The sequence below is a fragment of the Amblyraja radiata genome, chromosome 25 (genome assembly GCF_010909765.2).
Source record: "Amblyraja radiata isolate CabotCenter1 chromosome 25, sAmbRad1.1.pri, whole genome shotgun sequence".
Classification (NCBI taxonomy): Eukaryota; Metazoa; Chordata; class Chondrichthyes; order Rajiformes; family Rajidae; genus Amblyraja; species Amblyraja radiata.
Window position 1 is genome coordinate 15,622,355 of NC_045980.1, and position 24,613 is coordinate 15,646,967.

Here is a 24,613-nt window from a genome sequence, read left to right on the forward strand (position 1 = left end):
TTGAAATGGTATTGGTACAGCATGCAAAGAAAACATTGGGTTGCAGAAATGACAGTGCTGATAATTAAAGAGCTTCCCACTTTACAGAGCAGAAGTGGCACCAATGTTTTATTTATTCTTGTGTAAGAAGGAACTGCAGATGCTGGTTTAAACTGAAGATTGACACAAAAGTCTGGAGTAACTCAGTATGATAGGCAGCATCTCTGTAGAGAAGGAATGGGGGACGTTTCGGGTCGAGACCCTTCGTTAGACTGATCAGGGGGAAAGAGAAAGAAGGGATATAGACGATGATGTAGAGATAAAGAATAATGAATGAAAGATGTTCAAAATGTAACGATGATAAAGGAACCAGCCCATTGTTAGCTGTCTGTGAAGTGAAAACGAGAAGCTAGTACGACTTGGGTGGGGGAGGGATGGAGAGAGGGGGAACCCCGGGGTTACTTGACGTTAGAGAAATCAATATTCATACCACTGGGCTGTAAGCTGCTCAAGTGAAAGATGAGATGCTGTTCCTCCAATTTGCATTTAGCCTCATTCTGATAATGGAGGAGACCTAGGACAGAAAGGTCAGTGTGGGAATGGACAGGAGAATTAAAGTGTTTAGCAACCGGGAGATCAGGTAGGTTCAGGTGCACTGAGCGAAGTTGTTCCGCAAAATGATCGTCTAGTCTACGTTTGGTCTCGCCGATGTACAAGAGTCCACATCTTGAACAACTGATACAGAATATGAGGTTGGAGGAGGTGCAAATGAACCCCTGCCTAACCTGAAAGGACTGTCGGGGTCCCTGGACAGAGTCGAGGGAGGAGGAAACTTTATCTCCATTTGTTGTGATTTTGTTAGTAAGGGTTTAGAAGGCTATGGGGGCAAATGGGACTAGCTCAGCATGCCAACATGATCAGCATGGACAAGGTGGGTCTACATAGCTCTATAACTATGGACAGAACTTTGTGCTGTGCAGTCAAATTAGATCATTGAAATTCTCATTTAGAAATTCATAACCAGGGGCGCTGCACGATTGGCAGCCCTGCCACCAGTCTGTCTGTTTTTTTGTCTTTTTTATATTTTTTAGTGTGTGTTAAAGTCTGTGTAAATGTTCTCCGGTTTGTTTTATGTGGGGGGAGGGGGAAGGGGGAAACCTTTTTTCAGTTTCATACCTTGCCGGAGATGCGATTGTTTTCCGGGTCGCATCTCCAGCTGATCTGCGGCCTACCATTGATGGAGCTGGAGGCCTCCTCGTACTGACTTAGTGCCCCACGCGGGGCGTGGACTTAACATCGGCCTGGGATCGCTCCTGCCGCAGCTTGCGGAATTACCATCAAGGGCTCGCAGTCTCCGGAGAGGCTAGTCGGGAACTCCAATGATGCAGAGGCTAGACCAGCCCCGACGCGGGGTCCAAATGCCGGCGCGGGGGAACTGACATCCCCCCCGATGCAGGAGCTGATCCCCCCGATGCGGAGGGCCCAACCGCCGGCTTCGGGAGTCAAGATCGTCCCGTCAATCGAAGGTTCGAGGCCCCCGACCACGGGAGAGCATAGAAGGGAAGAGATTTGAACTTTTTTTCGCCTTTCATCACAGTGAGGAATGTGGAGGAGTCACTGGTGGATGTTTATGTTAAAATGTATTTTGTGTGTTCCATTGCTTTTTATTTGTATGACTGACATGCCAAATGAAATTCCTTGTATGTTGCAAAACATACTTGGCTAATAAAGTATTATTGTGATTGTGATAAGGTAAATTCTCTGACCATGGTATCAATAATTTAGATTGTAAGTTTCTCTGCTCTCACCCTTCGTTCTATACATGGTGGTTGCGAAATTTCTTGGTAATGGCCGGTCAAAGGTTGGTACAAGTACAATATCAAAGTCAAGAAAACCTGTTTGTGTGTTTACTGGATTGCCTAGTTACCCAGTATATAATCTTAATGAGTCATTGAGGAATTTTAATATCCTCCTTAATATCTCTGTGAAAACTAGAATACTAAATAGTTGAGAATTGTGGATTACAGTGATGATTTCACCAGCGTGTTTAGAAACATAGAAAATAGGTGCAGGAGGAGGCCATGTGGCCCTTCGAGCCAGCACCGCCATTCATTGTGATCATGGCTGATCGTTCCCTATCAATAACCCGTGCCTGCCTTCTCCCCATATCCCTTGACTCCACTAGCCCCTAGAGCTCTATCTAACCCTCTCTTAAATCTTTAACATTTGCTCCATTTACAATTCCAGATTTAATGGCTGAGAAAGAGAGAGTCCAAAATTCCTCTGAGCTCCAGGATCTGGAGAAAGGCAGAGACAAACTAATTTAACATCACTTTAATAATTACGATTTATTTTGCATCATCAACAGAATTGTGCATTGTCAGATTTTAAATATTATGGTATGAATAAAAAAAAGCATATCCCATCCATTTTGCCGAATCAGAAATAGGAATTCACAAGCGTTTGCTGAAATTTAACCGTTTCACCAACTGCAATTAATGGAAGAATCTAGAAGAGAGATTCTGCTGCTATATCTTAATAGTTATCAAAAATTGACGTGACATTAAATGGTTTATTTCACATCCCCTTCAGAATATCTTAATTACATTACAGCCGATGAAGTTTGGTTTCTGAATTATAAAAAGCTTGTTTAATTGAAGTATAAACTTCATCCAAGATATCACCTTGCTCTGATTTGGAAATAGTGGAATAGTTTCTTCCCCTCTGTTATTAGGTTTCTGAATGGTCCTTCATATACGCTAGGGTACGATCCCAATTCTTCAACCTACCCCACTGTGAACATTGGACTTTGGAGCTGTTACACTACAATGCTGAGCACTATGTTCTGCACTTTGTGTCTTTCCCTTTGCTCTGCCTATTACACTTGAGTTTGCCTTAATAATCAAATTATCTGATTTAATTGGATACGTGCAAAACATAGCTTTTTCACTTTCCTCGATACACGTGACAATAATAAACATAATCCTAAATTAATGAATTGGAGAGAGAGCAGATGTTAAGTGCCACACCTAGATTATAATTTTATTAAACTAGTCATAGAATGTAAAAATATCAGCAAAAAATTAGTCGATGACATAGAAACATAGAAAATAGGTGCAGGAGTAGGCCATTCGGCCCTTCGAGCCTGTACCGCCTTTCAATATGATCATGGCTGATCATCCAACTCAGTATCCTGTACCTGCCTTCTCTCCATACCCCCTGATCCCTTTAGCCACAAGGGCCACATCTAACTCCCACTTAAATATAGCCAATGAACTGGCCTCAACTACCTTCTGTGGCAGAGAGTTCCAGAGACTCACCACTCTCTGTGTGAAAATATTTTTTCTCATCTCAGTCCTAAACGATTTCTCCATTATCCTTAAACTGTGACCCCTTGTTCTGGACTTCCCCAACATCGGGAACAATCTTCCAGCATCTAGCCTGTCCAACCCCTTAAGAATTTTGTAAGTTTCTATAAGATCCACCCTCAATCTTCTAAATTCTAGCAAGTACAAGCCGAGTCTATCCAGTCTTTCTTCATATGAAAGTCCTGACATCCCAGGAATCAGTCTGGTGAACCTTCTCTGTACTCCCTCTATGGCAAGAATGTCCTTCCTCAGATTAGGAGACCAAAACTGTACACAATACTCCAGGTGTGGTCTCACCAAGACCCTGTACAACTGCAGTAGAACCTCCCTGCTCCTATACTCAATCCTTTTGCTATGAATGCTAACATACCATTCGCCTTCTTCACTGCCTGCTGCACCTGACAACATGACAAGCACACAATATCATAGTATAAACATATTGTACTCTGCTTCTGAAATTAGTTTCCATTGAGCTCAGTGATGCAAATGTGTTGAGTGTAAGTGACAAAGGGAACATTTTTACCCTGTGTTCACTGGGTGATTTGGATGTTGTTACTTAGGTGTGTTTGCATGCTATTTTCTGTCTGAGCCCGGCTACATTTGGTAGGAACAGGAAGTACGGACTAAATGGCGGTTTGAGACCATACACCATTTTCAATTTTGACAAAACAATAGGGCGGCGCTGTGGTAGAACTGCTGCCTTAGTGTCAGAGATCGGGTGCTGTGTGTGCGAAGTGTGCATGTTCTCCCGGAGATTGTGTGAATTTGTAGGTGAATTGGCCTCCGTATATTCTTCCTAATGTACAGATAGTGGTGCTATCTGTGCAGAGTTTGCATGTTCTCCCTGTGACCACATAAGTTTTCTCCGTTTGCTCCGGGTTCCTCTCGCATTCCAAAGACGTGAGGGTTTGTACGTTAATTGGCTTCTGTAAATCTCCCCAGGTGTATGGATGCAAAAGTGGGATTACAGAACTAGTGTGAATGGTTGGCATGGGTACAATGTGCCGAAGAACCTGTTTCCATGCTGTATCTCTAAAACTAAAAAGGCCCTAAAACTACGCTGCCAAAAATATGCTGTTGGTATCACAATGATGTAAACACAAAACTATTTTCATCCGTCAGAACAATTTAGATACGAGTAAAACAGCACAGACTCTGAAGAATCACATTGCAAAGGTCATTTCGTAATGCTTAGTCAGGTGGTATTTCACTGCATGGTACAAGAATGTTGGTAATACCTTTGGTAATTACTTCATCCTGTGCCCAAGGCCAGAATGGTCATTCATAAAAATAAACAACACACATCTGTGTGTAGGTGAATCATAAAGTTGCATTCACATGTGTGCTATTTGCAGTAAATTCACTCAAGATTTCTTCTCTTTTACTCCCACCTCCACCATTAATAGTTTTAAAATGTTTTTTAAAAAAAGACAGAGTCCTGGAGTAACTCAGCAGGCCAGGCAGCATCTCTGGAGAACATGGACAGGGCACATTTCTGGTCAGGACCCGTAGATTTAGTTTTAGAGATAGACAATAGGTGCAGGAGTAGGCCATTCGGCCCTTTGAGCCAGCACTGCCATTCAATGTGATCATGGCTGATCACCCCCAATCAGTACCCCGTTCCTGCCTTTTCCCCATATCTCCTGACTCCGCTATCTTTAAGAGCCCTATCCAGCTCTCTCTTGAAAGCATCCAGAGAACCTACTTTCACCGCCCTCTGAGGCAGAGAATTCCACAGACTCACAACTCTCTGTGAGGAAAAGGTGTTTCCTCGTCTTCGTTCTAAATGGCTTACCCCTTATTCTTAAACTGTGGCCCCTGGTTCTGGACTCCCCCAATATCGGGAACATGTTTCCTGCCTCCAGCGTGTCCAAACCCTTAACAATCTTATATTTCAATAAGATTACCTCTCATCCTTCTAAACTCCAGAGTCTACAAGTCCAGCTGCTTCATTCTCTCAGCATATGACAGTCCCGCCATCCCGGGAATTAACCTTGTAAACCTACACTGCACTTCCTCAATAGCAAGAATGTCCTTCCTCAAATTAGGGCAACAAAACTGCACACAATACTCCAGGTGTGGTCTCACTAGGGCTCTGTACAACTGCAGAAGGGCTCTGTACAACTGCAGATATAGAGTGGAAACAGGCCCTTCGGCCCAACAAGTCCGTGCCGAACAGAGATCCTTACACTAGTTCTATCCTACATACTAGAGACAATTTACAGAAGCCAATTAGTCTACAAACCCACAGGTCTTCAGAATGTGGGAGGAAACCAGAGAAGAAGCTACTATTTTTTAATGAAACAAGGAACTGCAGATGCTGGTCTCCAAAAATTCACAAAGTGCTGGAGTAACTCAGCGGGTCAGGCAGCATCCTGGAGAACATGGATAGGTGATGTTTTCATTTGGGAACAAAGAAGGGCAGCACAGTGGCGTGTCACAGGGTGAACGCACAAATTCAGTACAGACAGCGTCCATAGTCAGTATTGAACCCAGGTCTCTGGCACTATGTGAGACATCAACTCTACAGGTGAGCCACAGGAATGCTGTCTGACCCACTGAGTTACTCCAGCACTTTGCGTCTGTTTTGGAGACCAGCACCTGCAGTTCCTCGTTTCATTAAAAATAGTAGATTGTACATGGTTTCTGAGAAGATTTGCTTTTTATGCTAAATAATAGCTTGTCAGACACAAGGAACTGCAAATACCATTTTACCGAAAAAGACAGTGCTGGAATAACTCAGCAGGACAGGCAGCATCTGTGGAGATCATGGATCGGTGACATTTTTAAAGAAACGTCCCAATCTAAAACGTCGCCTGTCCATGTTCTCCAAAGATGCTGTCTGACCCACTGAGGTATCCCAGCATTTTATAGCTTTAATGGTTTGTCAAGCTTTGTCCCACCCCCACTTCTTTTCCAGCTTTCTGCCTCCTACTCCAATTAATCTGAAGAAGGATCCCGAACTGAAATGTCTCCTATCCACGTCTTCCATAGACGCTGCCTAACCCGCTGAGTTACATTTTGCGTTCTACAGAAGATTCTATCATCTGCAATTCCTTGTATCTGCCAAATGATCAGTTTTGCTTGTTGCATAGGGATTTGTAATTTGTGTTTATCACATATTAACATTGCATCAATATTGACATTTTTACTCTGGTTGTTTCCTCTGTAGAGGGTTGTGCCTTTTGTTTTAAAGTGGTTATTTCCTTTTTCGTGATGGTTTGTTAACATTGGTCATATGAGATTTCCTATGGCTTGGGTTATATGTGGCAACACTTTCTGTAGAAAGCTCACCCCTAAAATACTTTGCTGTAATTTAGTTCTGGAAGCACAGTCTAAGCCAAACGGTCTGAGAAGGACGTAAAGCTTGCAAATTATGTGATTGTGAATGACCTTAATCAGAAAAAAAATGTAATCTAGAAAAATTAGGCTTGTTTGTTTTACTGATGGGGAAATTGTAATTTGATCTCTGACCATGTTTCTTAAATGATGCATTCATCCAATGACAGATGTTAATCCAATAACCGAACACACTCCAACTTGTCTATTGTATTTAGTTTAATTTATGCCACATGCTTCTCAATTCTACAAAAAGAAAAATCTACACCCCACCTCCTAAACGTAGTAACTTGATTTGTATGATCTGTTTTGTCTTCTGGAAATGAGGAATTCAATCCTAATCTGAAGGAAACAGCTAAATTTTCCATTTAGTCTTTATTAAACAATTCAGAGAATGTTTTTTATTGAGTCTGAAGAAATGTCCCGACCCAAAAAGTCACCTATTGATGTTTGTAGACAAAAGTGCTGGAGAAACTCAGCGGGTGAGGCAGCATCTATGGAGCGAAGAAAATAGGCAATGTTTCGGGCCAAAACCCTTCTTCAGACTCGTTTCGGCCTGAAACGTTGCCTATATCCTTCATCCATAGATGCTGCCTCACCCGCTGAGTTTCTCCAGCACTTTTGTCTACCTTCGATTTTCCAGCATCTGCAGTTCTTTTTTGAACCTATTCATGTTCTCCAGGGATACTGCCTGACCCACTGAGTTACTCCAGCACTTTGTGTCTGTCCAACATCAGCAGTTCCTTGTTTCTACAGATTAAAATAATAACTCTTATGTCGTCATAATTAATTTAAAATGCACCACCCAACCCTCTTTGAGATATTTAGTTTTGGAAACAGTGCTGTTGTCTTGTCTAGCTAAGAAGATTTAGAGTGTAACATTGAAGGGCCGCTGTATTGTCAGTGCTATCTACTGGTTGAACGTGATCTCATGGGATTACAACCAGGAGTTTGGAGTAGATAAACTGAAGCCAAATTTAGCTTGACGTCTACATAAAATATCCAACGGCACATCTAGCGTTTTTTTCTTGTATCGTTGACAGGATTCCTTTTTAAAACAATACCACTAAAAAGATAATAATGTTTACTGTTTGGTGGATTGGTTATAAATAGGTATGCCATTGCATTTATCTTATAGTGTAATGGAAAGGTATTAAGAGTCATACAGCATCTGCGGTCCAACTTGCCCACGGTGCTCCATCTACACTCATCCCACCTGCCTGAGTTCGCCTCATATCATTCTAAACCTTTTCTATCCACGCAGTTGTCCAAATGTCTTTTAAACATAAATGTCTATATTCCAAAGACATACAGGTTTGGAGATTAGTTGGCTTTGGTATGATTGTAAATTCGCCCTAGTGTGTACGATAGTGCTAGTGTTAATGTACAGGGTGTTCGCTGATCGCACGGACATGATGGGCCGAAGGGCCTGTTTCTGCGCCGTGTCTCTGTCGATCCGTATCTCTACTCCAGCCCCCCACAGGCCTCCACCAGCGACTCCGCTGATCCTCGCCTCTCCACCTCACCAGAGTTCCAGGCTCAGCACCAGGCCCACAACCTCCACCATGCCGACTGCACCTGGTCTGACTCTGCTGAGTCCAACAGCTCATCCCCTCCTACAGGGAACCTCAGTGCTGATGGGTCTTCCCCTTCCCCCTCTTTTAACCAGGTTACCCCGACCACACACCCGCTGGTTAAAATTCCCTGCTGTTTATTTTGGCGTTTTTTAAATATAGAGTTGCCGGTGTGGAGCGGCGCTCCGGTGAGCTCCGGAGGCACTGCATCCCTGCAGGCAGCATCTCTGGAGAGAAGGAATGGGTGACGTTTCAGGTCGAGACCCTTCTTCAGACTTAAGATGCCTGTCCTGCTGAGTTACTCCAGCATTTTGTGTCTACCTTCGATTTAAACCAGCATCTGCAGCTCTTTCCTACTCAACTACTTCCTCTGACAGCTCGTTCCATAAAGCCACCACCCACTGTGTGAAATTTCAAAACTTCTGCGTATTAATCATTTAGAGCAACTCAAGCATATGGTAAAGCAGAAGTTCTTTCTTTAAGGATTGTTGTTCATATTCGAATGATTATCATGGTCACAGATGTACACGACTTTGGCCGGATTACAAGACTGTATGACAGAGTTTGCTAGAAAAATGTCTATTGAAAGTTCGAAACTAAAATGTCTGTTAATCCTCAATATACTGTTCACCTAAAATGCTGAGATGATACAAGGAAAGGGATGTGGTTAGGGGTTACTGTGAAGACCGATACAGATTGCATTTGCCAGGCGACACTATTTTTCTGAAACAAATGTCCCCATATCATTCTCTGACAGATACTGGAGCACATGTAGTTTTTTTTTTGTGCAGTGGGACCAGACAACATTCCCTCAAAGACTCTGGAAGCCTCCGCACAGAAACATGTACTCACATGCTGCTGTTTTTAAGGTTTTAACAAACATAGTTGCCTGCATTGCCTGTCGCACCCTTCCTTTACAATTGAAAAGTCAACAGAAATTTTGAGTTTAGAGATAGAGCATGGAAACGGGCCCTTCGGCCCACCGAGTCCTTGCCAGCCATCGGTCACCTGTTAACACTAGTTCTGTATTATCCCACTTTCGCATTCACTCCCGACTCACTAAAGGTAATTTACTAGGGGCCAATTTGGAATGTTGGGGGAAACCCAGAGCAAATCCATGAAGGCACAGGGAGAGCATGCAAACTCCACACAGACAGCACTGGAGGTAGAACCACTAGAAGCCAGGTCTCTGGTGCTGTGAGGCAGTAGCTCTACCAGCTGTGCCACCGTGCTGCCCAATAAAACATCCAAATTAACTGTCTGTGAACAGATGATCTCATCCACTCCACAGATTTATCAGTGGACCTGCTCATTGGTTGAATGATTTTCATATCTATATCACAAACAATATTTCCAATACTCTGGATATTTGTTTACACTTGATCACATCCCACAACAGTCCAGTTGAAACCAGATCCATTGGCTATCAATATACAGTGACCGAGACAAAAGAGACTGCAGACTATGGCTGTGCATAATATTTGCAAATTCAATGCGACCTTCTCTGTTTTTTCCCTGTTCTGCTTTTGTATCATGTTTCCCCACAGATACTTCCTGTTGTTGGGCCAACATTCTAGCCCTGCCCTGGACAGCTCCACCGTTCTACGTGTCTGTGTGCACTTGTCTCACATAAGAGTCGATTCCTGAGGCTGAGATCCGAGAGTGGACATGTAATCCGTCCCTGCCGCAGAGTTCTGTTCCTCAGAACCGTTCCTAAGTCGGAAATGACTAACAAGAGTGTGCGGGAGAGGACGGCAGAAATTTAGTTTAGATTTAATTAAGAGAAAAGTGTATAAACAGGCCCTTCAACCCAGCAGGTCCACACCCACCATTGATCACCAGTTCACATTAGTTCCAGGTCCTGCAGACTAGCGGCAATTTACAGAAGCCAATTAACCCACATGTCTTTGGTGTGTGTGAGCAGGGGGGGAAAACCCGGGGGGGGCCAGAGGGGATACGTCCCCTCCATGTTTTGAGAGGTGGCGGACATCCCCCCCCAAGTTTTTGTCATCCCGATTTTAAAATCTCCGCTTTTAGCTCTAGATTGAGCCTCTGAAGCCGCGCGCGCGTGCGTGCGTGCGCGCGTGGCCGCCAAAAAAATTGTGTCCCCCATCCCCTCCATGTTTTGATAGCGAGTTCCACTCTTGTGTGTGAGGAAACCTGGTGTGTGAGGCACCTGTTGGAAACCCTCGCGGTCACAGGGAGAACTTCTGCATGGACAGCACCCGAGGTCAGGATCGAACCCGGGTCTCTGGAGGCTGCAGCTGGTTGTGAAAGGAATGGCAAGCAGGTGCGGGAAGAGTGGTCGCCAGCGGCCTCATTGACTCGGCGAGTGGTCTGCCCAGCTCCTCTCAGCTCCACCCAACCCACGACCATTGCTGCTCCAGAGTCGAGGTGAGGGGTAGCGGGAAGGGAAGCCACGAGGAAATGTTCCGTTCCCACCCGGCACGAGATGCCTGAAACCCGCAGTGGCCGGCAAACCCATCCCCATCCATCCGACCAATCTCCCAATCATTCAATGGTATGTACGGGGTGCCCATAGGTTGGGCGAACATCACTCCTGTTCTTAACTCCACTAAGAGCGTACTAAAGGATTCTCTCTGCTCCTCAGGGTGAGAGAACAGTTAACATATCATGTGGTCTCCACCTCCAGGCACATGTCCCTGTGGTGCACACAGTGCAATGGGGTGGGAGATTGCAACCTTCACGTGGTCCACCCTGTTTCGACGAATGCAATCAACCTGGCGTGCACAAAGGGAAGATCAAACAGAACAAGTTGTCCTACAAATTTAGACTGTGCACGCCATAAGCAAGAAGAGGAAGATAGTGTAATCTCCAGGTTGCCAGGGTAACGGCAGGGTGCAATTCTCCCACCTTGTGGTCATTGAGATGCAAGAACATCTCAACTTTCAGCTCAAACTCTCCCGCTTCTCAATATACAGGCAATCCCTCAGTAACAAGCAGGTTCTGAGTTTAATAGGTAGAAACAAAGATGGTTTACAAAATAGATACCGAGTCCTGGAGTAACTCATCAGGCCAGGCAGCATGACTGGAGAACATGGAGTGGTGATATTTCAGGTTGAGATCTGTCTTCAGACCAAAAACATCACCTATCCATGTTCTCCAGGGATGTTGCCTGACCCACTGAGTTACTCCAGCACTCTGTCTCATTTTTATAGGCATCACAATAAGTCCATTTTGGTATTGGTTTGTTATTGTCATATGTACTGAAATACAGTAACAAATTAGATATTATACATGAATGGAAACAAGCCAAACATATGCCATACAGCCATAATCATGTTGCCGCCTCACAATGCCAGTGACCCTGGTTCAATCCTGACCTCGAGTGCTATGTGTGTGTAGTTTACATGTTCTCCCTGTGGGTTTCCTCCGGGTGCTCCAGTTTCCTCCCACATTCCATAGACGTGCGGGTTTGCAGGTTAATTGGCCTCTGTAAATTGTCCTGAGTGTGTAGGGAGTGGATGCGAAAGTGGTATAACATAGAACTGGTGTAAATGGATGATCGACGTGGACTCGGTGGGCCAAAGATACTGCAGTTTTCATGTAGCATCTCTAAGCTAAACTACAACAGGCAGAGCAAAGAGCAACATACCAGAGTGTAGAATGTCCGCAACGGTGACAAAGGAGTGGAGCGATCATGTTGGATGACAGTAGATCCTCTTCTGGGATCATCGGGCAAAGAATTGCCACACTCCGTGCCATCTTGCAGGCCCAATGCACAAACATCTCTGGCTGTGGAAACCACAGCTACACAGTATTGCCATGAATAGCATCAAAGAAACATAGAAAATAAGTGCAGGAGTAGGCAATTCGGCCCTTCAAGCCAATATGATCATGGCTGATTTTCCAAAATCAGTACCCCGTGCCTGCTTTCTCTCCATATCCCTTGATTCCATTAACCATAAGAGCTATATCTAACTCTTGAAGTCATCCAGTGAATTAGCCTCCACTGCCTTCTGCGGCAGAGAATTCCACAGATTCACAACTCTGGGTGAAAGATTTTCCTCATCGGTCCTAAATGGCCTACCCCTTATTCTTACATTGTGACCACTGGTTCTGGACTCCCCCTACATCAGGAAAAATGTTCCTGCATTTAGCCTGTCCAATCCTTTAAGAATTTTATAGGTTTCTATAAGATCAAAAGGACATGAGAAGTATAATAAGAAAGAACAATGATGAAAAGTAGGGAGAAAGAGGAAACTAGTTCTGCCTTTCATGAATTGAATAATACAATCAGAGCTCATTCACGTGTATGGTTGCCCAGATCCTAGGAATAGACTGTCGTGAAACTCATCTCTCTTTTTACAATCTGCAAACTTCCTTGGAGAGCCAGCAGCTTCAATGTCCTCGGTTCTGAACAGTATATTCTTTCAATTGTATCACCCAGCTCATTGCTTCTTGGCATTGGGAGAGGTATTCTGGTTCAGGCACAGTAGCCAAAGACAGTGGAGCACATAGTCACCAGTTGCCCCAAACACCGGCCATCGAATGGTGAACGAGGTCTGATTGGCCTGGCTCGCCTCAACGGAGCTGCAGGTCTAAAAGACATACGACAGAACATATTTCATCAGTCAACATTTCTGACAGATCCCAGTATCTCTCTCCTTCACTCTCTAAGATACCAGAGGATAGAAATTTATTCAAGGTGCTTAATTTAAAATTAAATTAGAGACTCAGCATTTTATACCATGGCATCCTCCACAAATCCAGCCCGTTTCTCCCCTTGCTGAAGCTTTTGTAACAACATATGTAACAAATGGTTGTTACGTGCTCTACGTTTTAAAGTGATACCAGTCCATATATGTTTGCCACCCTTTTTTATTAGTGTAACAGCAGCATCTGTTATCTCTATCTTAAACTACTTATAACCCTCATTATAATGGACCGGGGGGGGAGGGGGGGGGGGTAATGGTTTCCGTTATTGCCGATTTTTTTCTGTAACCGAATGAGGGGGTAAATGTGTACGGTATTGGAAGACAGCTAATAAACACACACTAAACAAGACACACAATAGAAAGTGTACATAATACTTGAGGCAAGATTCGCTGTAACCACTGGATTAGCCACATTGAAGCAATGGCCAAGAAAGCTCACCAACACCTTTACTTCCTTAGAAGGCTTCGGAAGTTCGACATGTCCCCAACCACTCTCACCAACTGCTACAGATGCGTCATAGAAAGCATCTTATCGGGATGCGTCACAGCATGTTTGGGAACAGCTCCATCCAAAACCACAAGAAATTACAGTGAATTGTGGACGCAGCCCAGACCATCACACAAACCAACCCTTCCATTGACGCCATCTACACCACGCTGCCTCAGCAAGGCCACAACTTAATCTAGGACGAGTCTCACTCTTCTCCCCTCTCCAGGCAAGAGGTACAGAAGTGGGAAAATACACACCTCCAGATTCAGGGACAGTTTCTTCCCAGCTGTTTTCAGGCAACTGAACCATCCTATCACCAACTAGGGAACGGTCCTGAGCCAACACCTACCTCATTGGAGACCCTTGGTCTAGCTTGAATTGGACTTTACCTTGCACTATATGTTGTACCCTTTATCTGTGTCTGTACACTGGACGGCTTGATTGTAATCATGTATAGTCTTTGCCCTGACTGGACAGCAGGCAACAAAAAGTTTTTCACTGTACCTGGCAATATGACATGTTCCTGTACATGACAATAAACTAAACAAAGTGAAATAACAAATTTGTTCCCGATATGAATGGATGCCTCAGTTACAACAGATTTTGTCCGCTACAACTGAATCCATAATAAAGAGGCTGGAATAGTCAAATCAATATTGTTACTTTGTGGCTGCAGAATATCTCCGGTTGTATTACAAGGCATGAAGTAGCTGGTTAATAGTTTAAAATAAAACACTAATAGTAACATGCATCAATGACCTTGTGCCTCCTTTAGGTCAAGAGGACTATGACAGACTGCGCCCACTCTCCTACCAAGAAACACACGTTATCTTAATCTGTTACGATGTCACAAACCCCACAAGTTTTGAGAACGTCCGTATCAAGGTGAGACCACACATCATGCTCCATTTTCAACAAAGGCAAAATGTTCAATTGCTGGGGCATTTTTCTGAAATTATTAATAGACCCAAACTAATTCTCATTTAGATAAAACATTTGCCACTTTATTTCTATTCCTCTATCATAGTAGCCCAGCACAGCACATCTTCCACAAATAGAATCGTATACAGCATGGAAACAGGCACTTCAGCCCAACTTGCCCAAAGGTGCCAATCTACTCTTGTCCCATCTATCCAAATTTGGCCTAAATCCCTCTAAACCTTTTCTACCCATGTACCTGTCCAAATGTCTTTAAATGTTGTTATAGTACCTACCGCTACTGGCAGCTCGTCCCATATACCCGCCCCCCCCCCCCCCCTTAGTGTGAAAAAAATGACCCTCAAGTTCCTATTAAATATTTTGACCTCACTCCTTAAACCTATGTTCTCTGGTTCTTAATTCCCTTCCTCTGGGTTAAAGAGTTTGTGCATCTACCCCCATCTATTCTTCTCATGCTCTTATACTGTACACCTCGAAAATGTCAATGTTCACGGTCTGCAATATATCACCTTTTGTCCAGGCTTCTGGAGGTGGCAGAGGAAACCATTGTGAGGAGCTCTCTTACCCGCGTTCCACACCTCCACCTTGTAACAAAGGTGGGACCAGGAACTCAATAGCAGAACAGATGGCAGATGCACAAACATTACACGTGTTAACTCCCATTGAAGCACGACAATGCTTCTATTGTAGAAGTTCACCAACCCGAGGAATTCCAGAATTCTGAAGAAGGGTCTCGACCCAAAACGTCGCCCATTCCTTCTCTCCAGTGATGCTGCCTCGCCCGCTGAGTTACTCCAGCATTTTGTGCCTACCTTTGATTTAAACCAGCATCTGCAGTTCTTTCTTCCACAAATTCTAGAACTGTTAGACTCGTGGTTTAATTATAAAACTTCCACTTTGAGTTCACTGTGAGAAAGTATCAAGTTTCTACTAATGCACATCAACATTTTTAAACATTGAAATGCACAGATTTATGACACTGTCTTAGTTAACATGGCATCGACCGGATTTGGTGCTCTTGGTTCAGAAGAAGTTGATAGGGAACCGGTTTGAAGATAAATTTATGAGGTTTTCAAATTTATGAAGGACATGGAACAGAACATAGAACAGAGCAGCTCAGGAACAGGCCATTCAGCCCACAATATCGGTGTCCAACATGATGCCAAGACCAACTTGTATCCACTGGCTGTGGCATTAGGCACGACCCCAGATTAACAATGATCACACTGGCACACACAGGAAGGTGAACTTACCCAAAGGGCTTTATTCCAACGACAAACAAGAGCGTCTAGCATCATCCCAGCAATTTCCCCTCTCTCTCTCTCTCCCACTTCTTCTTCTATGTAGTGTTTTTTGGCGGTTGGCAAACAACCTTTTTGGTGCATTACCGCCACCAACTGGCATGGAGTGTGGATCAAACAACACCATTACATATACTAATGACCTATATCCTTCTGAACAAATTGGTTACCCTAAGAAAAAGCAACAGGATTTGATAGCACTTATATTAACTCCCTTGCAAAATATCTACCAAATCAAATTGTACTCTTTCTTTTCTGAACTGCTCACTCATCCGTCCTCTCTCCTCTTCATACCTCTCACAATGTACAATGACATGCTCTATTGTCTCTTCTTGCCCACAGTATTCACATCTGCCTGTATTATGCTTGCCTATTATAAAAAGTGTACTGTTCAGACCAGTGTGTCCAAATCTAATTCTTGAAATTACTGTCTCCTCTTTTCTGTTTTTTCCTGCACATCTCATTTCTCCCATTTTCCTCTGGACTCTGTAGAACCACCGTCCTTTCCGCTCTTCCTCCCATTGCTTTTGCCATCTTTCCTTCAGTCTTTGCTTAATAATGTCTTTGATTTCAGTTTTACCTATGTTAATACTTAAATCAATCTTACTTCTTTTTGTTACCTCTTTTGCTACCTTATCTGCCATTTTGTTTCCTCTAATGCCAATGTGTGCTGGTACCCATAAAAATATGACTGTAAGCCCCATCATTTGAATTCTGAATAGTGTTTGTTGTATTTCAATCATCTCTCTCCCTCTGGCTGGGATCCTGGGTTAACAAGGACAAGGATCAGATTAATTGGTCCAATAACCACTAATCTAATCCAGCTGTGGTTCGTTAGCCTGTGGCTGGGATCAGGACTCATCGTCACACTGCACATAATCCATCTCCCTCCATTCCCTGTAAATCCATGTGCCTATCCAAAAGACTCTTGTATCTGCCTCACCCACCACCTCCAGCAGCGCATTCCAGGAACTCACCACCCACTATGTAAAAGGCAATTTACCACACACATCGCCTATAGGTTAGATAGTGAAAACCTTCACCCTTAACTGAGGTGTCTACAACCAGGAGTCAGAGGTGCAAGATAACAGGTTTAGAGGGGACTTGAATCAGAATGTTTTCACCTCGACAGTGGGTGAAATGTGTAACTAGTGTAGATGGGCACTTTGGTCAGCCGGGACAAGATGGGCCGGTACCTGCACTGTATGACACAATGACTTCGTAACTCCTTGCCTGGAACATTTTGCACAGCAAGTTCACATATTAAGATAGTGTTGGAGCAACCCAGTGGGTCAGGCAGCATCTCTGGAGAGAAGGAATAGATGACGTTCAGGGTCAAGACCCTTCTAAACCGTCTGAAGAAGGATCCCAACCCGAAGCATCACTTATCCATGTTCTCCAGAGATGTTGCCTGACCCAGGGACTTCCTCCAGCACTTTGTGCCTTTTTTTTGTAAGCTAGCTTCTCCAGTTCCTTGTGCCTACATCAGAGATCACATATTAATTGATTGCAGCGATGATTCACAAGGGTGTTGCCAGGACTTGAGGTGCCTGAGCCATAGGGAGAGGTTGGGCATGCTAGGATTCCTTGGACAAACAGCAGGAGGCTGAGGAATGATCGTAGAGAGATGTACAAAATCATCAGGGGGATAGGTCGGATAAATACACGGTCTTTTTACCCAGAGTAGAGGAATAAATAACAAGACAACGTAGGTTTAAGGTAAGAGGGGAAAGATCTAACAAGAATCTGAAGGCAAGTCTTTCACAAAGTGTTGGGTGTATGGAATGAGCTGCCATAGGAGGTAGCTGAGCCAGGTACTATAACAACATTTCAAAGACATTTGGACAGGTATGTAGATAGATTAGATTAGATTAGATTAGATTCGGTTTATTGTCATTCAGACCTTTCGGTCTGAACGAAATTTTGTTTCCCTGCAGTCATACATATAATTTAAAAAAATGGCAAAAACACACAATCAACACAAATTTAACATCCACCACAGTGAGTTCACCAAACACCTCCTCACTATGGTGGAAGGCAAAATCTTAAAGTCTATGATAGGATAGGAAAGACTTTGAGGGAAATAGGCCAAATGCAGTCAGGTGGAACTAGAGTAGATAGGGCAACGTTGTCCACATGGACATGTTGTGCTGAAGAGCCTGTTTCCATGGTAGTTGTAACACTGCCCTGAAATCCATGATCTCTTTTCTCTAGGTAAATGGTCGGTGCTTTCAAATGCCCTCACGGTCAGACCGATATTGAAAGGGTCAGCGGCAAAAGCCTTGGAGACATTCTAAGGAATAATTGTCAAGTGTGAACTAGGAAATATATTTGCAAGTGATGTAAAGTTTGAGATTTATTTCTGTTTCCTCCAACATGATAGTGGGTTCCTGAAGTCAATCACTTCTGCCAGGAAGTCCCCATCCTCCTCATTGGTTGCAAAACAGACCTTCGAATGGATAAAGAGCGCTTGAGGAGACTGAGAGCCGCCCAACAGGAGCCAATCACTTACAACCAGGTAAAGTGACAGAGAGAGGACAACCTGGCTGAGAGCAGCAACCACACAGAGCAAAGTACATAACATCTTCCTTCCCAAACAACCTCTCAACATGAATACGTAGATTATCATCGAGTTTATCATAGAGTCATACAGCACGGAATCAGGCCATTTGGCACAACGTGTCCCTGCGACCAAGATACCCCATCTACACTAGTCCCACCTGACTGCATTTGGCCCATATCCCTCTAAACCGTTCTTATCCATGTACCTGTCTTTTATGTGGACGTTAATATTTTGACTGATTGTAAGATACAGCATGGAAACACGCCGTCCAGAACTCGTGTGGATGGGTAACCATCGATCAGCCATTCGCACCAGCACTATGTTATTGCACTTTCACATGCACTCCTGGACACACTGGAGCGAATATACAGAGGGCCAATTGACTTGAAAATCCACGCATTCATTGGCATGTGGAAGGAAACCGGAGCATCTGGAGGAAACCATGCGTCTTTATTTTCACCGCACATGTTGGACCATGAGCCTCTCAGTGCCTCCCTGTTCCACTCCCCCTTTATATATCTGTTCCAAAACAAAAATGAAATTATCTCACCTTCCAACCAGATACTACAACCTTCCAGATTTGGTATTTAGTTCAACAATTTCACACACACACACACACACTTCCAACATCTTCACTTTTCAATTCATGTTTGCAACACTCCTGGTATTTTCCTCTTACAAATTCAGATACAATTCAGCTTCTTCCATTCACAATTTCCCAGATCAATCTTGTTTCAACTTGGTCATTACCATCATGTCATTTGTCAACTATCTCCTGCCTTCGCCTGAACATAGACCTTCCCCGAAGGGTCTGAAGAAGGTTCCCAACCCAAATTGTCACCTACCCATTCCCTCCATTCCCTTGGTTGAGTTACTCCAGAATTTGGTATTTTGCTCAAGATTCCAGTATCTGCAATTCCTTGTCTCTCTCTCCTTGTTTTCCCCCTCTTTCTGCATCTCAATACATTTTCCTGTAATCTTTCCCCATTCCAATAAAAAGCCACTGATCTGACACATTAACTGTTTCTTTCTCAGTACTGTGTGAATATTTCCAGCATTTATTTTTATTTCAAATTAATAAGTACATTTAGGAATCTGAAAATCAATAGATTCCTTAAAAGTCACAGAAACTGTAAAAAGCACCACATTAAAAGCATTCCATTTGTAACTTCTAATTACATCATTTATAAAGCTGAGTTTTATACAGTTTAGCATGTCCTTGTGTGTTTCACAGTTAATTGGAACCGATAGTCAATATACACATCATACGCACAAATAACAGTAATAATTGACCATATAACCCGTTTGCTTTTAGGATGTCGATCGAGGGATACATTATACAGAGCACAAGGCAAAGTCCCCTGGTCCATTAAATAATGTCATTGAATCATTCATGTTCCACTGAGTTATGAGGTGTTATGTGACAGACATCACCTCTGGAGGTCAACTGCATTATACATTCAAGTTTATGTACTCAAATCATTATCTTTCCAACCTGTGGAATCACTAGAGCAAAATCAATTTCCCTTCTCACTCAGAAACAAGGGAATTGACACAGAGCTACGACTGACACCTGATAGGTACATAGCACAAATAAACTTTTGAATTTAATAGGATGGGATTTTCAGAACAAGTTTTTTCTCAACTTCTAGTTTCTCAGCCTGCTTAAAATTCACCGAAACACACAGACCTCTTAAGAATCCACATTAATAACAAATCCCAGAGATGTGCGGGTTTGTAGTTTCATTGGCTTCTGTTAATTGCCCCTAGTGTGTAGAAAATGGATGCAAAAATGGGGTAACAAAGAACTAGTGTGAACGGGTGATCGATGGCCAGCATGCTCGGTGTCTAAAGGGCCTGTTTCCCTGCTGTGTCGTTAAACTAAACTAAATACTGTGTTATGATTAACACTTCATTATATCAATCCTCCAATAAACTTTACCACCGTTCTGCAGATGAATATAAACTTAATTACATCTCAGTTGCTTAACTTTAGTCTTCACAACAACGAGTGCAATTGTGGTGGACTACTGGGCTCCTTACCAGGGAGCTTGACATTTAATTTTAATCCTAAATAACATGAGCACTTAATCACGTTGTTGATTCAGCTTTGGCCAGCTGATCATGTATAGAATCTTGAAAGCACAGGCAGAAGCTTTTTGAGCATCATCTTGCTGCTAGCTCCTTGAAAAGAATCTTCCAATTGGTCCCCCTCCCCTCCTCGCTCCATTAAGCCAGACAAAACACACACACACGCACGCGCACACACACACAATAGAATCATAGAGCAGAGAAACAGACAGTACAACTCAACTTGCTCATGCTAACCTAGATGTCCCATCTGAACTAGTCCCACCTGCCTGCATTTGGCCCATATCCCTCTAAACCTTTCCAATCCATGCAATTCTCTTGTAAACCATTTAATGCCACAAATTGGTATTGTACAAAGTTTGTATCGTCTCCCTGTGACCACATGGATTTTCTCCTGGTGCTCCGGTTTCCTCCCACACTCCAAAGACGTACAGGTTTGTAGGTTAATTGGCTTCGGTAAAATTGTAAACTGTCCCTAGTGTATAGGATAATGTTAGTGAATGGGTGATTGCTGGTCAGCTCAGACTTGGTGGGCCTGATTTTACGTCATCGGGTGGCGCCGTCTGTCCTTTCGACTTTTTTGTTATTTTTAGTGTGTCTAAATGTATGTATTAATATTTCTCGGTATGCCTGATGTGGGGGGGGGGGGAGGGGGGATTAGGGTGAAACCATTCTTCAGTCACTTACCTTGACAGAGATGCGACTTTTCTCCTTGTCGCATCTTCGCCCCCTCGCGGCCTAACAACTGGTTTATTGCGGCCTCTCCAAACCGGAGACCGGCCCAGAGCTTCAGCGGCAGGTGCGGCGGACTTACCATTGTTGGGTTCCTTCACCGAGGGTCGCCAGTGTTGGAGCTCCGACCGCGGGGGCCTGCTGACTGCAGCGGTCTTCGGAGCTTCTAGCTGTGGGCGCGGAGTGGACTTACCTTCACGGAGCCTGGGATCCCTTGCCGGGGATCGCCAGAAGTAGTGCTCTGACCGCTGGCCCGTGGTCTTTAACATCGTGAAGTCGCGGTCTCCGGTAAGAAGCGGCCGATTCGGGAACTTCAAGAGTGTGTTCTGATCCATCCCGATGTCGGAGTTTCCATCATCCCGACGAGACGGCTTGTACATCGGGCCGTCGGTGGCGGCGACTACGGAGGATTCAAGGCCCCAACACGGGTGAACAAACTAAGGAGGAACATTGACTGAACTTTCTCGCCTTCCATCACAGTGAGGAATGCTGATTCCACTGTGATGGATGTTTATGTTAAACTCTATCTTGTATTGTGTTCTTTTTACTTGTATGGCTGTATGGTAACTCAAATATCACTGTACCTTAATTGGTGCATGTGACAATAAATGTGAACTTGAACTGTCTCTGAAGTCTAAAGACTAAATAAAGGTAGAAAAAAAGTGTTCTATGGGAGACTGCAACAATTTTGTTTGTTCCATTCCAGGGAGAAGAAACTGCTCGCCAGATTAATGCTACAATGTACTTGGAGTGCTCTGCTAAATTCCGGGAGAATATAGAGGACATCTTTAAAGAAGCTTCCACTGCAGCTTTAAGTGCCTTGAAGAAGAAAAAGAGCAAAAGGAAGAGAAAACAGAAGCAGTGTGTGCTTCTTTGACAGTCCGAGCCTGTAATCTCATTGATCAGGACTAGGTACCGTGTAGTATGTTGTAAATTTGTCAACGCTGTCAATAACTCTGCATATTTTCTACAACTTTTTCAATGAACTCAGTTACTGACAGGAGTTTATTTTTCCACATACTTAGACAAAAAGTTGGAGGTACTTTTGCCAAGACACCCAAATATAAATCGTAAGCAAGCCAGGAACAGATGTTCCAATAAAAGTCAAATTATCCCAGTAAATAAAAAGGAAAAAAGAGCTGTGTGCTGAAATACCTAAAACACAAGGAATATGAAGTCACTTGGCATCCAGAGAGAGAGCGAGAGAGCGAGAGAGCGAGAGAGAGAGAGAGAGAGAGAGAGAGAGAGAGAGAGAGAGAGAGAGAGAAAAAACAACAATATATAAAAAGGGCTTTACTTCAAGGGCGAAGCAACAGTCAGCTTGAAGCTGACCAAACTGGTTGTTGCTACTTTGTACAAAAACAGGTCTTCAGTTTCAAAGGTCTTTTATTCTCACGTGTACCAAGATACAAGATACAAGATAGATTTATTCATCACATGTGCCAGATGGCACAGTGAAATGTAATTCCCACACAGCCATACAATAAAAATAAGGGACACAACACACGATAAAGTTTGACATAAAACATCCCCACACAGCAGAATCAGAGTTTCCCACTGTGTGGGAAGGCACCAAAGTCAGTCTCTTCCTCCACTGTTCCCCGTGGTCAGGGCCTCCCCGTGCCCTCCGCAGTTGCCGCTACGGGCGGCCCGATGTTCAGGACCGCTCGCCGGGGTGTTGTAAGTCCGACGTCGGGGCTGCGGGACGTCCTCAGCGGCGTGGACACCAGAGTCGGCCCCCTCCTACCGGAGTCGGCGGCTCCCAAAGTCCGCAGGCCGCGCCGGGTGGAGACTGCTGCCCCAGGACTCCGTGTTGGCGATCAGCGCCGCCCGCGTTGGAAGCTCTTCCAAACCAGAGCTCCACGATGTTGGAGCAGCGGCCCAACGCTCCGGAGCTCCAACCGGCGACCCAGGTAGGCATCGCCCGCTCCGCGGTGACTCCAGCACTGCGCCGCCGCTGTAGCAGCCCCGGTCCGGTTCCCGGTCCCCGGCAGGAAAGGCCGCTCCGATCCAGCTGGTAGGCCGCGAGGTGGGGGGCGAGGACGCGACTCGGAGAAATAGTCGCGTCCCCGCCAGGAAGAGACTAGGAGACGGTTTCCCCCTTACCCTGCCCCCCTCCCCCACATAGAAAAGTAAAAGTTTCCCCCAACACAAGACTTTAGACTAACTAAAAATAATAAAAAAGATAGAAATAACAGACAGGCTGCAGGCAGAGGCTGCTGCCAGTGCAGCGCCCCTAGAGAATACCAATTGAGGTACATTGATATTCGTATGTCACCCAACATCACCTTCACCATCACTGCTGCTAATAGAGTGTTGGATTTAATGCCAATTTGTCTTGTGTATCTCGTCATTGCAAATTATTTTTTTCTAAATGTAAAGATAGCAACTGTTTTCATGTGCTTAAGGTTGTCAGAGAAACAATGACACACTTTTCCCATCAGCTTATCAGCACTAAAGCACTTTCAAGAAAATTATTTTTCCTCCCTTTGCCTTTCCTGACCCGAGGAACGCCATTCATCATCTCTTCTCGACTACTTTTCTCAAGATTTGCCAAAGTGTAAAAGCCCAGCGCTTGGGTAACAGCCAGTTCTTCAACTGCGGGGACTCCTCAAATTATGTAACATTTAGTGTGCAGGAACAATCAAAATCTGTAATTACATTACCTCTGCGGTCACTAGAGGACAACAATGCATTTCGTTGTCTCTGTACTGTACACTGACAATGACAATTAAAATTGAATCTGAATCTGAGGATGGATGCTGATAGCAGCATCTCTACCACGGAACTAATTGAGAGGAGTTGATTCAACAAGATGGGAAATGGAACCAGGATTTGTGGTCGTACCCGTTACATACGCACTGCCTTTAAAACTGACCCAGGTTTCAAGCACTTTTCTGAAGAAAAAATACCGTGCAGAAGGAGAAGATTTAAAGCTTTAGGTACAATTTTAAAATTTTAAAGTTTAATTTTTTTTGCAAATTATATGAGAGTTTAAAATTGTAGTAGAATAATGTAAAAGCAAGGAGCCCAGTTAATGGATAAAAAAGGGCCTTGCACACCAACCTACAATATCTGAATTTTAAGGAAGCGCTGGTAGGCGAGAGAGAAAGAGAGACACGGTGCAGTGGTGGAGATTACCGGGGCATACAGGACAATGCAACTCTGGAAAATTGCACTATTGCTACATTTTTCTGTCATTGTGTGTTCAGCAGGATGAAGGGAATCTCCCTTTAAATGCTAAATGGTACTTCAGAAAATTTCCTCCACCTGTATTTAAAAAGAAAGTGTGATTTTGGAACATCTTATTTTCCAGTGTTAGTATTAAACCTTTGAGGAAAATTTTAGGAGATCTTTTTCCAAAGCTTATTACTTCATACTACAACAATTTGTGGAAAGTAGGAATGTATTGCACCAGTATGTAGTAAAATTCATAAAATGACAAAGGCCATGGTTGAAGAATAAATTATAATTTGCACATTTGCTGTTTAAGTCCTTCACTGTGAGGTTAACCTGTTTGTTTTTTTTAAGTATTAGCTTGAACAACTGAATCCTGCA

The 24,613-nt window shown here is 43.8% G+C and overlaps 1 protein-coding gene across 1 annotated transcript in view; it reads left to right on the forward strand.

The window, feature by feature from the left end:
- Window positions 1-22,271, forward strand: part of rhof (ras homolog family member F, filopodia associated) — a 32,657-nt gene extending 10,386 nt beyond the window's left edge. The window contains exons 3-5 of the mRNA XM_033043239.1: window positions 14,205-14,314; window positions 18,053-18,187; window positions 21,762-22,271. Coding sequence (XP_032899130.1) covers window positions 14,205-14,314; window positions 18,053-18,187; window positions 21,762-21,932 — 416 coding nt within the window. The 3' untranslated portion in view covers window positions 21,933-22,271. The remainder of the gene's footprint in view (window positions 1-14,204; window positions 14,315-18,052; window positions 18,188-21,761) is intronic.
- The last annotated feature ends 2,342 nt before the right edge of the window (window positions 22,272-24,613 follow it).